This window comes from Gossypium hirsutum, chromosome D04 (genome assembly GCF_007990345.1).
Source record: "Gossypium hirsutum isolate 1008001.06 chromosome D04, Gossypium_hirsutum_v2.1, whole genome shotgun sequence".
Taxonomy (NCBI): Eukaryota; Viridiplantae; Streptophyta; class Magnoliopsida; order Malvales; family Malvaceae; genus Gossypium; species Gossypium hirsutum.
Genome location: NC_053440.1, coordinates 19262393 through 19277916, shown reverse-complemented (window position 1 = coordinate 19277916; position 15524 = coordinate 19262393). Strand labels below are relative to the sequence as shown.

The 15524-nt window shown below is 34.8% G+C and overlaps 1 protein-coding gene and 1 pseudogene across 1 annotated transcript; one reads left to right on the top strand and one right to left on the bottom strand.

Annotated features, from left to right (window-relative positions):
• Nucleotides 1–247: 247 nt before the first annotated feature.
• LOC107899460 (PTI1-like tyrosine-protein kinase At3g15890) lies at nucleotides 248–2389 on the top strand (annotated as a pseudogene).
• A 10823-nt stretch (nucleotides 2390–13212) lies between these two features.
• Nucleotides 13213–13818, bottom strand: LOC107898226 (uncharacterized). The gene is made up of 2 exons (XM_016823757.1): nucleotides 13535–13818; nucleotides 13213–13444 (listed from the first exon to the last, which is right to left on the bottom strand). The coding sequence occupies exons 1-2, from the start codon at nucleotides 13816–13818 to the stop codon at nucleotides 13213–13215; spliced, it is 516 nt and encodes a 171-aa protein (XP_016679246.1).
• Between the last annotated feature and the right edge of the window lie 1706 nt (nucleotides 13819–15524).

The window sequence follows — 15524 nt, the reverse complement described above, 5'->3', positions numbered from 1 at the left end:
TTTAATTTGAGTTAAATATGAAATAATTTATACCTAAAATTAATTAGGTCCTAAATAATTTAAGGATTTTAAAACTCAAATTAATCTGATTTGAGCACAAAACCAACTTAGCAAGTTTAATCATCAACAATCTCATGTAAGTTATTTATGTTGTATGGTGTGCAAGTTTGATTTATCTCTTAAGATATATATTTACAATAATAATAATTATTATTAATAAAACAGGTTCCGCTTAGTTAAATCCGTTGAAGCTACTTTTATATATGACACAGACAGGCCGGCTAGAGGCGGCCACTGCGCCTGACCCCATTGGCAAATTTCAGATATGCCTGTAAGTCTGGTTTAAAAACGCAAATCTACCAATTCAGAAACTCAAACCCGCATAACCTAAAAGCTATGGGATCAACCTTTAGCTGCTGTGGTTCGGATAAAGAAGATAAAGGGTATGCAAAAATCAGCGCCCATCTTCGTATATTGATCAGTATTCTTTACATAGTGAATAGATTTTGTTGAAAAGTTTTAGCCTTGGTTTTGTAGGGTAAGTGTAGTTACTCCAGGGAATACAACATGGCGAATGTTTACATACAAAGAGTTGCACACTGCCACCAATGGCTTCTGCGACGACAACAAACTTGGGGAAGGTGGCTTTGGCAGTGTTTACTGGGGTAAAACCGGTGATGGTCTTCAGGTTATCTATGGATGTATTTGATCCTGGGATGATTTATTTTTGTTAATTTTCTAATTTCTACCAGCAAGCCTAAAGGTCTCGGTTCTTGTAATGTATGGTACAGATAGCTGTCAAGAAATTAAAATCCATGACTTCAAAAGCTGAAATGGAGTTTGCAGTGGAAGTTGAAGTTCTTGGAAGGGTTAGGCACAAGAATCTGTTGGGTCTGAGGGGTTACTGTGTTGGAACTGACCAAAGGCTCATAGTTTATGATTATATGCCAAATCTTAGCTTACTGTCTCATCTGCACGGCCAATTTGCAGGTGAGGTTCAATTAGATTGGAAAAAGAGAATGAAGATCGCAATTGGTTCTGCAGAAGGCATATCGTAAGTTTTCCTTTTGTCAAGTATATAACGCATTTATTTAGTCAAAGCATAAAAATTTTCATGTTTATATATATATATATATAAATATATATTTTTTGTTTCTTTATCATCTACCAACAAACTTGATACTTCGATCTGATGTATAAGGACTTTAACTAAAGCCTGTGAAGCTTAGACTCGCTTACTGTTAAGCTGATTGGCCTAATTTAGAGTCAGTATGAAGTTGGATTGTTCTTTACCAATATATAAAGAATTAAACACTCACCTTTCCATATTCAGTCATTTTCTTTCTGATTTTTAACTCAATATTGGATTCAGTATTTAGTAGAAAACTCAAGAAAGAAAATAATGCGCGTACTGTTACAAGTACTGAGTGATTCACTTACAAAATTGCAGAGTTTCAATTTGTTGACAAAGTAGCGGGAGGAAATTTTAACTCTAAAACGTTTCTTTGACTTCTAATGTTATGATGCTATATATATATATGTAGGTACTTGCACCATGAGGTAACACCACACATCATTCACAGAGACATCAAGGCAAGCAATGTCCTGCTGGATTCAGACTTTGAACCGCTGGTTGCTGATTTTGGCTTTGCAAAGCTAATCCCAGAAGGCGTAAGCCACATGACAACCCGTGTTAAGGGTACTTTAGGATACCTTGCGCCGGAATACGCCATGTGGGGAAAGGTTTCCGATGGTTGCGATGTTTACAGTTTTGGTATTCTTTTGCTTGAGCTTCTCACTGGAAGAAAGCCTATAGAGAAGTTGCCTGGTGGTGTAAAGAGGAGTATAACTGAGTGGGCTGAGCCACTCGTAGCTAGAGGGCAGTTTAAAGACCTTGTTGATCCGAAGCTTCGAGGAAATTTTGATGAAAACCAATTGAAACAAGCAATTAGTGTTGCTTGTCTATGCGTGCAAAGTGAACCTGAGAAGCGGCCAAACATGAAAGAAGTGGTTTATATGCTTAAAGGGTACGGCAGACGAAGGCAAGGTTCTTCAGGCGAGAATGGACAGCGTTAAGTATAAGGAAGAATTACTAGCACTTGATCAAACAAGTGACGAGGATGATGGTGGTCCTGAGGAAAGCTATGGCGTGTTTGGTCCCATGGAGGTGCAAGAAATGCAGGATCCCTACAACCAACACGGGGACACTGCCAAACATGTTTGAGAAAAAGTTTAATTGCTATATGAAAAAGACTTGGTATACCCTTATTACAATATTTTTGTTGCGTATTTTGTTACAACAAGGAATAGAACATGGTAGTAATGCTAAATTATCAAGGAAAGAAAAGGGATCAAAATATCATGTTTGTTAATGTAGTTTTGATTTAACAATTTTACTTTTATGAAATTTAATTTAAACAATGAATTTAGTAAACAATTTAACTCGCATAACTATTAATTTAGGTTGAATTTATCTTACACTTTTGAAAAATATTTGTTACACATAATATATAAAATAAAAATAAAAAACAAAGTATCAAAGTCAACACTCTAAAACAAGCCCACTTAATGTGCAATTATAAGAACCTATAAATAGGCTTCAATAACTTCATCTCATTTCAATAATGCGACAGACAGTCTTCAAAATTTAAAATAAAATATCTCACTAGTATTTTTTCTTTTTAATTCCGAAATGCTTTCTTATTTCCATAAAATCTAATAGACTCTAAGTCTAAAAAAAAAGAAGATAAAATCCAAGTCAATTTTGAACTCTTACAATCTCTTCATAATTGTCACTAAGGATAAGAATTAAACCTCCTTAGATCTAGTTACATTTGTACATAAAAAGTCTCACATTTACTACATGCCTAATTAAATCATTAATTGAATATATTAATCATATGCATGTCAAAATTACCAACACTTAAAATTTTTTTGACTATATGTTGATTTAGCAAAAAAACTAATAAAATCATAGAAAATTATGAATGAAAGGGATGATTTAATTCATTAACATGACAACCTTTATATACAAGTTTCAAGTAACAACCTCAACCAAAATTTAAATTCCTACTCCTAACATGCTAACAAATCTTCCTAGGACTCAGTCTTATTAAAAATAACTTTGCAGCCCTTAAGACACTAACATCTCCTCCTAACTCAAGTGCTGCAGACACCAAGTTTATTCCTAAGAAACTCAAATCGACTAACATGAAAAATTTAGTAAAAATATCTCTCATCTGATTCTCTGATTTGCAATAAACCAGTTTCTTCAATATTTGCCTTCTATGAATTCCTTCTCGACTAGTGTAGCTTCAAGAGTTGCTTCCAATTGTTTCCTAGCATGCAATTCCATCTAAATTAAAATACCATAATTTAAAATCATCACAAGCTACTCCAGAAAAATCATGAGAGTGGCTAGAGTGTCTCCCCTTCCCCCAAGGTCCCATGTTGTCACTATACTTGCAATTAATACCATTTATGGTTTGATTAACAAATCTTCTCGCAACTAACAATTCCTTTCTAAATTTTTGCATTTTGCATTAAAGCTTGATCACCTCACCAGCTAAATTCTTAAACTGAACAGCATCTACAGATGTCAATTCTTTTGCATATGACGCTTCTTCAGTCGACTTTTAATTTTGGAAACATAACCCTCTCTTCTCTTTTGAAAGTTGCACATGATCTAGTTTTAGTGTTTCACTCTCAATCTCCTGAGATAGAATCTTTTTCATATCTTATCAGCATATTCTTCAGAGATTTCATGTGCAAAAGATGATAGTTTATCATCAGAGAGAGATGTCAACTACTGCTCCAAAAGAGTTACCTTTAAATGCAACTCATCGTTCTCAGAACACTTGATTTGCAGTTTTTTTTGCAAGATGTGATTATCTGCCAATTTTATCTCAAGCTCAAAAATCTTTTCATTACATTGTGTCATCAATTTCATAATTGTTTGTTACATTAATGTCATTCCTTCCTGACACTTAGATGTCACTTACTCCTCCTCAAGTGTATTCAATGAGAAACTCTTCTTCTGCATATTGATCCTAAACAATTCATTGCCACTAGAGTCAATGACCAGACACCTTCCCTCTTCGAACATTACCTTGAATCCCTTTTATACCAATTTCCCCACACTCAACAAGTTTTGATCAATCTTAGGTACAAACAGACCATCTGAAATCAACTTAGTTCCAGCACAACTCTCTATTGCTATTGTGCCTCTTCCCTTCACTTCTAAGTATTCTCCATTTCCTATCCTTACTTTTAACTTCAATGACCTATTAAGGTCTTTAAATAGCTTCTAATCACAAGTCATATGATTAGTGCAACCACAATTAACTAACCAACTGTCACATAGAGTGCTTGATGAGAAGCAAGAGACGACAAATAAATGATCCTATTCTTCTTTAACTGCAGCATGTGCTCCACCTTGCTACTAACTGTTGGATCGCCGGCAACCCTATGGCGCAGCGGAAAAATTTAATAATCGGCGACCCTAACCACGGATCCATGTGGGAGGAACGAATCGAGGTGAAAAGGGTTACGAAATTACCTAATGTTTGTTCTTAGTAGACAACAACTTCTCAATAATGTGTAGTCTGATCTACAATCGAACCAGGCCACAATCTATCGAGACTCCGACCTCTACGTAATCCACCTAGTTGACTACGAACGGAAGAAATCCCCAAAACAATTTTGAAAGTAATTTTTCTTTGACGGTTGCTAGACCAAAAACAAAGAAAAACGAGATTCTTATATCCTATTATTTTAGGGGTTTTAGGGATTAAATAAATATAATAAAATTTTAAACTGAAAATTATAATTACATTAATTATAATATAATTTCGGTAAGACATATATTTATTTGAATTCATATGCTAACCAAATTCATGTCCTTATTATGCGTACAACAAACTTGTACATAATGTGTTGGAAATTTGATTACCGAATTAAATTAATTCTATAATTAATTTAATTCAAGTGAAACTCAAAAATAATACCAACTATGGTTTATTCCGTTCATTTCAACTATAGGGTGTGACCCTGTAGGTTATTGTAACGTTACCAGTAATACTAGAACGATTCCAATGTTACAAACAATGAGTGGCATCTAGCAATGCATCATTGCTACCTAAGTCACAAGAGATCATGATTCAACATAACCTGTTATGCAATAATCCTTAAGTCCTTTATCTCTGGATTAGACACAAGTCATGGAATAGTCACACTTGTATAGTCCATTCCATGTTCCTTGATACCTTAAGCAGACTACAATATACAAATAAGTATGACATCTCATATCAACTTATTTGAGCATGGCCATGCATTTCTAGTCTCACTTAATCAAGTGGCCCAAGATATTACTTCCATTATGTAGGAGGGACTTATTCTATATCGACCAACCATATCCCTCTACATCGATTGTGGTATATCCAACATCAGCCTTTATAGAACAACCAGTTACGGTGTACGTTTGACTGTATCAAAATATACTACTCACGATGTTGGGATTATGATGATCTCAAGTCTGAGGATCATATACATATTAATCACTAAGAGTAATGTCGTGACAATTACATAATAATCCAGGAAACATACTCATAATGGGTTAATCCAATATGTTGTTCTCTAACACACATATTCATGCATCGATTCTGACATTCCATATCAATGATAACTCTTTATCATCAATCAACTACATGTTAGTCTTAATGCATTATCGTTTTTCTATCTAACAATAATACTTGACTAAGGATCTTTTAAGAATAATCATATTATTCTTAGGACATTATTATAAAACAGCTTATTTATACACACAGAAAAGAAACTGAAATAATAATGGTAACGCTTTATATTAATAAACATGATAAATCAAGTATCTTATTACAACCATCCCATGATTGATCTTTGGGCGTACTCTAATAATCTTCCACTACCACTAAGACCAATCACTTATATATCTAATACCAAGTGACTTAGTGTGACGATCATGCTTCTGCTATGTTAGAGGCTTGGTTAAGGGATCAGCAATGTTATCATCTGTAGGTACTCTACATATCTCTACATCCCCTCGATCGATAATCTCTCGAATGAGATGGTAGCGCCTAAGTATGTGTTTGGATCGCTGGTGAGATCTAGGTTCTTTAGCTTGTGCAATGGCTCCATTGTTATCACATCGGAGTTCTATAGCATCTGATATGCTAGGCACAACCCCTAGTTCAGTAATGAACTTTTTGATCCAAACTGCTTCTTTTGCTGCCTCACTGGCTGCAATATACTCGACCTCTGTTGTAGAATCGGCTACTGTACTTTACTTTGAACTCTTCCAGCTTACAGCGCCACCATCAAGGCAAAACACAAAACCTGATTGTGATCGAGAATCGTCCTTATCGGTTTGGAAGCTGGCATTAGTGTAACCTTTTACACTTAACTCTTCCTCACCTCCATATATTAGGAAAGTATCCTTAGTCCTTCTCAAGTACTTAAGGATATTCTTGACTGTGGTCCAATAACCTTCACCAGGATCTACTTGGTATCTGCTCGTCATGCTTAAGGCATATGAGACATCTGGACGGGTACATAAAATGGCATACATGATAGATCCAATAGCGAAAGCATATGGAATTTTACTCATGCGTTCTCTCTCTTGTGGAGTTGAAGGACACATTTCCTTCGAGAGTGAAATACCATGTCTCATAGGTAGGAATCATCTCTTAGATTCTTCCATACTGAACCTTTTCAGTACTTTATCTATGTATGTATTTTGGCTCAGACCTAATAGTCGTCTTGATCTATCTCTATAGATCTTTACCCCTAAGATGTAAGTTACTTCGTCCAAGTCCTTCATGGAAAAACAACTTCCTAACCAAGTCTTAATAAACTGCAGGGTAGGTATGTCATTTCCTAGATAAGTATGTCATCCACATACAGTACCAAGAATGTTATAGTGCTCCCACTAACTTTCTTGTAAACACATGGCTCATCTTCATTTTTGATAAAACCAAACTCTTTGATTACATCATTAAAACGAAGATTCCAACTTTGAAAAGTTTTCTTTAATCCATAAATGGATCTTTGTAGCTTACATACCTTTCCAGCATCCTTTGGATTGACAAAACCTTCCGGTTGTGTCATGTACACATCTTCTTCAAGTTTCCCATTAAGAAAAGCTATTTTGACGTCCATTTGCTAGATTTCATAGTCATGAAATGCAGCTATAGCAAGCAAGATCCTGATGGATTTAAACATAGCTACAGGAGAAAAAGTTTCATCATAATCAACACCATGAACTTGGCGAAACCCTTTAGCGACTAATCGCCCCTTGTATGTTTGTACATTTCCATCCATGTCGATTTTTTTTTTGAAAACCCACTTGCACCTTATGGGCTTCACCCTTTCAGGTGGGTCAACCAAAGTCCATACTTGGTTTTCATAGATGGAATCTATCTCAGATCTCATGGCTTGAAGCCATTTCTCAGAGTCTGGGCTCGTCACCGCTTCTTGATAAGTCCTAGGCTCATCTTGATCTATAAGTAGAACGTCACCATGCGTTGTGATGAGAAATCCATATCTCTCGGGTGCTTGGCGTTCTCTTAAAGATCTACGCGGTGGTTGTGTTTCTACAACAATTACTTGTTCCTCAATCCCTTATGGAACTTTCTGTTGTTCTATCTCTGGTTCAGTGGTATTTTGCGATTCTTGAACTTCATCAAGTTCAATCTTTTTCCCACTTCCTTTTCGAGAAACAAATTCTCTCTCTAGGAAGACACCAGTCCGAGCAACAAGTATTTTGTTCTCAGTGGGATTAGAGAAATAATATCCTTTAGTTTATTTTGGATACCCCACAAAAGCACATTTTTCAGATTTTGGCTCAAGCTTAGTAGATGTCTGACGTTTAACATAAGCTTCGCAACCCCAAATTTTCATAAAAGAAATACTATGACGTTTGCCAGTCCACATCTCATATGGTGTCTTTTGAACCAATTTAGATGGAACATGATTTAGTGTGAAAGCAGCTATTTCAAGTGCATGCCCCCAAAAGGAAGTCGGCAGATCAGCATGACTCATCATGGATCAAACCATGTCTAACAAAGTTCGATTTCTTCTTTTAGAAACTCCATTCCATTGAGGAGTACCAGGAGGAGTAAGTTGTGAGACAATCCCACATTGCTTCAAAAGATCATCAAACTCTAAGCTCATATACTCCCCACCTCGATCAGATCGAAATGTCTTGATAGTTTTTCCTAGTTGATTTTGTACTTCATTTTTGAATTCCTTGAACTTTTCAAGGGATTTAGACTTATGGCGCATGAGATAGACATACTCATATCTACTGAAATCATCAGTGAAAGTAATGAAGTAGTGAAATCCTCCTCTAGCCTGTGTATTTATTGGCCCACATATATCAGAATGTATTAAGCCCAATAAATCACTAGCTCATTCACTTTTACCAGTAAAAGGATATTTAGTCATTTTTTCCAATAAGTAAGATTCACATACTTCAAATTGTTCAAAAACAAGTGAATCCAAGAGACCATTTTTATGGAGCTTGGATATGCGTTCCTCACTTATGTGGCCCAAACGACAATGCCATAGATAAGTTTGATTTGAGTCATTTATTTTTGATCGTTTAGTATTTATGTTGTAGATGGGATTTGTTTGATCTAAAATATAGAGGCCATTAATCAATTGTGCTAAACCATAAAAAACATTATTGAGATAAAAGGAACAACAATTACTCTTAATAATTATCTCAAAACCATTTTTGTCTAAACAAGAAATTGAAATAATGTTTTTAGTCAAACTAGGCACATAATAACAATCCTCTAAACATAAACCAAGTCCACTAGGCAAAGATAAATTATATGTTCCTACAGCTAATGCAGTAACTTTTGCTCCATTTCCAACTCGTAGGTCCACATCTCCTCTAGCCAAAGTCCTACTCCTTTGTAGTCCCTGTACAGAAGTACAAATGTGAGAACCACAACCAGTATCTAATACCCATGAAGTAGTAGTTGATAAATTAATATCAATAACATAAATACCTGAAGCAGACATTCTGCTTATTTTGGCCTTCTTGACTTCCTCAAGATAGATAGGGCAGTTCCGCTTCCAATGTCCAGTCACACCACAATGAAAATAGTTTCCTTCCTTAGCCACCCCTCCTTTAGGTTTCAATGCAGCCTTTACTTTTCCAGGCTTGGGCCTACCTTTGCCCTTGGGCTTTGTTTGAACTTTGGCCTTTCCCTTGCCCTTATTATTACGGACCATCAGTATAGGCTTGGGTCCAACCTTTTTCATGTTGCCTTTAGCAGTTCGTAACATACTGAGCAACTGTGGCAGAGTCTTATCAATTTCATTCATATTGAAATTGAGGACAAACTGGCTGTAGCTATCTAGCAACGATTGCAGAATAACATCAGTGGCCAACTCTTGGCTCAATGGAAACCCAAGCTTAGATATGCTTTCAATATAGCAATCATCTTAAGGACATGAGGTCCTACTGGGCTTCCTTCAGCCAGCTTACATTGGAATAGAGCCTTAGAGATATCGAACCTCTCTTGCCGTGCTTGCCCCTGATAAAGTTCTTTCAGGTGCTCAATCATTTCATAAGCAACCATGTCCTCATGTTGCTTCTGAAGCTCAAGGTTCATAGTGGCAAGCATAAGACATCCAACGTCTACCATGTCATCGAGATTCTTCTTGTAAGCATCTCTATCATCCCTCGAAGCATTAGCGGGTGGTTCGTTAGGAACTGGTTGTTCAATGATATATAATTTTCGTTCTTGTTTGAGGACAATCCTCAAGTTACGGAACCAGTCAAGAAAATTTAAACCATTCAACTTGTCCTTCTCAAGGACCGATCGTAATGATAGTGTATTTGTGTTTGCAGCCATAATATATCTACAACAATGAAATTATGCGTGTGAAAAATTTATCAAATTTATATTAATCATTAAAAGGACTTAATTAAATGATGTTCCCACTATTTTATTACAAAACTAATACCCTTATAGATTAGTTTCAGAAATACTTTCTCGAAAAGTATTTCAAGTGGGATAAGGATTCATATTTCACCTCCTCTTAAGTCAGCTTTGGCTTTACTCTCAAGATTATGGTTATCTAGGTAAGCAACACTTTGCTAATTACATCATATGTAACTCCTAAAGTTTGGTGAACAACTCTTGTTCTAATCGTCTTATGATTTATCCAAATTACTCACCTCTAGGTTTCTAATCCTATTAGAATAACCTAGTTAAGTCATTAACCAATTTTAACCAGCAAATATCACTTGTTTATTCTTCGCATTTAACCAAGATAAATACTAGTACTTCGCTTTAGCAGAACCTACACAGTATTGATCGAGGCCCTAACGGGGGCAAAATTGGAAGGCTATGTTGACTTAATATTTTAATAGAGGAATTTTCTTAAGATCGTTCCATCTCACCAATTATGGTTTACTTTAGTCCATTTAGCCATTTAATTGATCTCATCAATTAATGTGGTTCAATATTATCAAATTTTAACATGGTTAAAATTTAGCATTCTTTAGACATCCATAGCATCTCATACATGAATAAAGCAATAAATAAATGCAATAGTTATAGCCCATAAACTAAGGTGGTGCAACCCAAGACAATGGGAGAACCAAAAGGAAACCTAAAGGTGTAAGCTAGTTTTCAAGCTATCAGTCTACACTGGTTGGTCCATCTTCCTTCTCGGCTAGCCCACAGCAACTCTTACAAATTACAATATGTAGAAACTCGTTTTACATACGAGAGAGTAAGATGAGAAGAGAAATACAAAAGAATAGTAGCAAGGCACGACACGCAGGCCGTATTTATAAAATTACAACCTTTTTATCAAATGGGCTGTCGGGCTATAACTATGCATTTCAAACACTGTGCATGTCAAAAATAGCATACATAAATAAACATTTTTGTTAAGGTGTATTAAAACATATCCTTTCAACTTTTATGGCCCACCAAGTTTTATTTATTATTAAAAAAACAAACTTTAAGAAGATAGGGGCTGAGGCGGTGGAGGGCGGTACGAACCGCATACCCCATTCAAAATGAAACCTAACAATTTGATGACTGTTATCAACAAAATCATGTTTTCGGGATATTAATCCCTGAGGTTTCATGCCGGAACAACCCTTGTTCCACTAACCAGTTAACCCTTATCGGAATCTGTCAACACCACCGTCGCACCGTCATAGATATATTAACACTTAACAGTAATAACATAAAACCGATTAGGCCATAACACCATGATTAACATTTAATCCATTGTCAAAAGGAACGATTATCAGGTTACTCTTAAACGATTTAAACAGTCGGAAATTTAATAAAATTGAAGCATGCATCTCATACAATTGCGTCACCCAAGTATTTAAACCCGAGTTTGTGTCACACAAGTGGCTCTGATACCACTGTTGGATCGCCGGCACCCCTACGGCGTAGTGAAAAAATTTAATAATCGGTGACCCTAACCACAAATCCATGTGTGAGGAACGAATCGGGGTGAAAAGGGTTACAAAATTACCTAATGTTTGTTCTGAGTAGACAGCAACTTCTCAACAATGTGTAGTCTGATCTACAATCGAACAAAGCCGCAATCTATCGAGACTCTGACCTCTACGTAATCCACCCAGTTGACTACGAACGGAAGAAATCCCCAAAACGGTTTTGAAAGTAATTTTTCTTTGATGGCTGCTAGACCAAAAAAAAAAGAAAAACGAGATTCTTATATCCTATTATTTTAGGGGTTTTAGGAATTAAATATATAATAATATTTTAAATCAAAAATTATAATTACATTAATTATAATATAATTTCGGTAAGCCATATATTTATTTGAATTCATATGCTAACCAAATTCATGTCCTCATTATGCGTACAACAAACTTGTACATAATGTGTTGGAAATTTGATTACCGAATTAAATTTTTATAATAAATTTAATTCAAGCGAAACCCAAAAATAATACCAACTATGGTTTATTTCGTTTATTTCAACTATAGGGTGTGACCCTGCAAGTTATTGTAACGTTAGTAGTAATACTAGAACGATTCCAATGTTACAAGCAATGAGTGGCATTTAGCAATGCATCATTGCTACCTAAATCACAAGAGATCATGATTCAACATAACATTTTATGCAATAATCCTTAAGTCCTTTATCTCTGGATTGGACACAAGTCATGGAATACTCACACTTGTATAGTCCATTCCATGTTCCTTGATACCTTAAGCAGACTACAATATACAAATAAGTATGACATCTCATATCAACTTATTTGAGCATGGCCATGCATTTCTAGTCTCGCTTAATCAAGTGGCCCAAGATATTACTCCTATTATGTAGGAGGGACTTATTCTATATCGACCAACCATATCCCTCTACATCGATTGTGGTATATCCCACATCAGCCTTTATAGAACAACCAGTTACAGTGTACGTTTGACTGTATCAAAATATACTACTCATGATGTTGGGATTATGATGATCTCAAGTCTGAGGATCATATACATATTAATCACTATGAGTAATGTCGTGACAATTACATAATAATCCAGGAAACATACTCATAATGGGTCAATCCAATATGTTGTTCTCTAACATACATATTCATGCATCGATTCTGACATTCCATATCAATGATAACTCTTTATCATCAATCAACTACATGTTAGTCTTAATGCATTATCATTTTTCTATCTAACAATAATACTTGACTAAGGATCTTTTAAGAATAATCATATTATTCTTAGGACATTATTATAAAACAGTTTATTTATACACATAGAAAAGAAACTGAAATAATAATGGTAACGCTTTATATTAATAAACATGATAAATCAAGTACGTTATTACAACCATCCCATGATTGATCTTTGGGCATACTCTAACACTAACTTCTTAGCTCCTTGCAGAACCTCTCAATGTGCCTCATCAAGTTACACCTTTTGCATTTCACATCTGGGTTTCTCTAACACCTAAAATGGGGACGATTCTATTTTCCAAAATACCTACATGAAGAATACTTATTATTTTCAATACTATTACCTTTTGCAACAATTTTTGAACGACTATTGCAATCAATTTTCTTCCCATTCCACTTCTGGTCCTTTCTTCCTTTACCTTGATACACCTTAGCCTTTAATGTTCCTTTTATGCTTCCTTCTTACCTCACCAACATCCCCTACTCTTGTGCTTGTAAAGAACTGATCAACTCCACTACTCTCAACTGAGTCAAATCTTTAGTCTTCTCCAAAGAGGAAATTGTTGCTTCATACTTCTCAAGCACAAAGACTAGTATTTTATGCACCATTCTAGTATTAGAGAGATCAGTCCCAAGAACTCTTACCTTGTTGGTAATATCTATCAACTTGTCTGAGTATTCTTTGATTGACTCAGAGTCTTTCAGTTGTAGCCTCTCAAATTATTTAATCAAGTTCAACAACTTCATGCTCTTGATCCTTTAATCTCCTTGATACTCAGCCTTGAGTTAGTCCCATATCTACTTTTTTGATCCAAAAGCCATAATTCTATTAAATATGGCTGGTGAAATCAAAGCATAAAGACAAGCTTTTGCCTTAGCCTTCTCGTTGGTTCTCTCATTATTCATTTTGATTTGGTTAATAGTTGGATTGTTGGGAAGTGGAGTCACCTCATAATCTTCCTTTACAGGTTCCCAATGTTCACAGCCCTTCATGTATGCCTGCATTTTCACAACCGATACTTGGTAATTCTCTTCATCAAACACAGGTGGGGCTAAGACAGACATGTTACTTGATCTCGGTTCCATTTTCCTCAGAACATCACAAGTGTATCTCTCAATTTTCTCTCAAAACTCTCACAAAACTTTTCTCATAGGTCTTTCAAGATAAATAGTTCTTGATACCATTGTTGATTTATCAAATGACTAATAGAAGCATAGAAAGTTATGAATGAAAGGGATGATTTAATTCATTAACAAAACAACCCTTATATACAAGTCTCAAGTAATAATCTCAACAAAAATTTAAATTCTTACTCTTACTAACAAGCTAACAAATCTCCCTAGGACTTAGTCTTATTAAAAAAAACTTTGTTGCACTTGAGACACTAATACTATCATAGAAAAGATGTTGCAATAGATGTTATAATAGGAATTTCAGCATTAAATTTCAACGATCAAAGTACTTAATAATTTTTCCTTTTTCCTTCTGGTGTAGTAAATGATAACTCACAAAGCTCATACAAAATAAATAAATAAAGGCAACTAGATCGTTGCTCACCTTAAAAAGTACATCATGCTGAAGATTCTCCTTATCAGTTTCATGTTTGGAACAATATTAACACTCCTCCTATCAAAATGATTCATCAATGTTTATGCTTGTTCATCAACCAAGCATAGGAAGCCTACATCACATATTTTAAAGCATTTAGCAATAAAGCAAAAGGATCATCCAACAGAGTAGCAAATGGCCAACACAAAGTCCAATTAAGCATCATCACATCAAGAAGCATCAAGTTCAAAAATAAAAGTAATTTCTATCAAATTCACAAAGTTCATCATTTGTTGCCAAATATTCTGTAACAGTCTAATTTTTAGTGGGGATGGAATAGAGGTTTTGGGACCTTAAATTTCCATTGTATTGACTCGTATTAAAATTTGGTTAAGAAATTTTAACGTTTAGATATTTAATTAAGGTAAAAGGACTAAATTGTAAAAGGTGCAAAACTTGTTAATTTTTGCATTTAGATGATTTAATAGATTAATTAATAAATGTGGGAGGGCCAATAAGGCAATTAGACCTTATTGTTTGATAGTGGATTGTATTGGAGTGAAAATTAAAGTAAAAAAATTGAAAGAAAATGTAGATAATGATAATTTGTAAATAAGTGGAAATTAACTTAAAAATAATGAAAATTCACCAACATTTCCTTTATTTTTCTTCTTGGATGGCTAAAACCTCCATTTTCAAAAGCTTGAAGTTTCAGTGGCTTTAGGTGGATGCATGTAACTGAAATTGATACCCGTCTCTTGTAATTTTTATGTTTTTGAAATCGTTGCAACTAGGTCTAGCTAGCTCGTATCTTCGTTCTTGAGTCTGTTAAAAATTTTAGATGTTGCCATTAATGAATCTTTAAATTTTTTTATGATAACTATGTGATTGAAGTTTGATTGTAGTATTTGGTTGTTTTGTAAAATGATTTTTGTTAGATTTTGATTTAAGGATTGAATTGTTCAAATGTCAAAATTTCAAGGTTTGATAGTGAATTTGATGTATAATAAGGTCTGTTAAAGGGCCTAGTATATTAGACAGTAATTTGATGATTTTTGGGTTAGAGGACAAAATTGCAAAAGTTGTAAAAGTTTAGGGAAAATGTGTAACTAATGAAAAGTTAAGGGTTGTATGCATTGAATGGAATGTGAAATGTGTATGAGATTAATATATTGTGTTTAATTATTATATAGATCAAGATTTGAATCAAAGAGACAATAACTAAGAAAAAGGGAAAATAACG

Excerpts from the sequence above, each read along its gene's own strand:
- LOC107898226 (XM_016823757.1), bottom strand. The coding sequence starts at position 13,818 with ATGGAACCGAGATCAAGTAACATGTCTGTCTTAGCCCCACCTGTGTTT. Across the intron at positions 13,445-13,534 it reads ATGGCTTTTGGATCAAAAAA|GCTACAACTGAAAGACTCTG; the intron begins GTAGATATGGGA and ends ATAATTTGAGAG.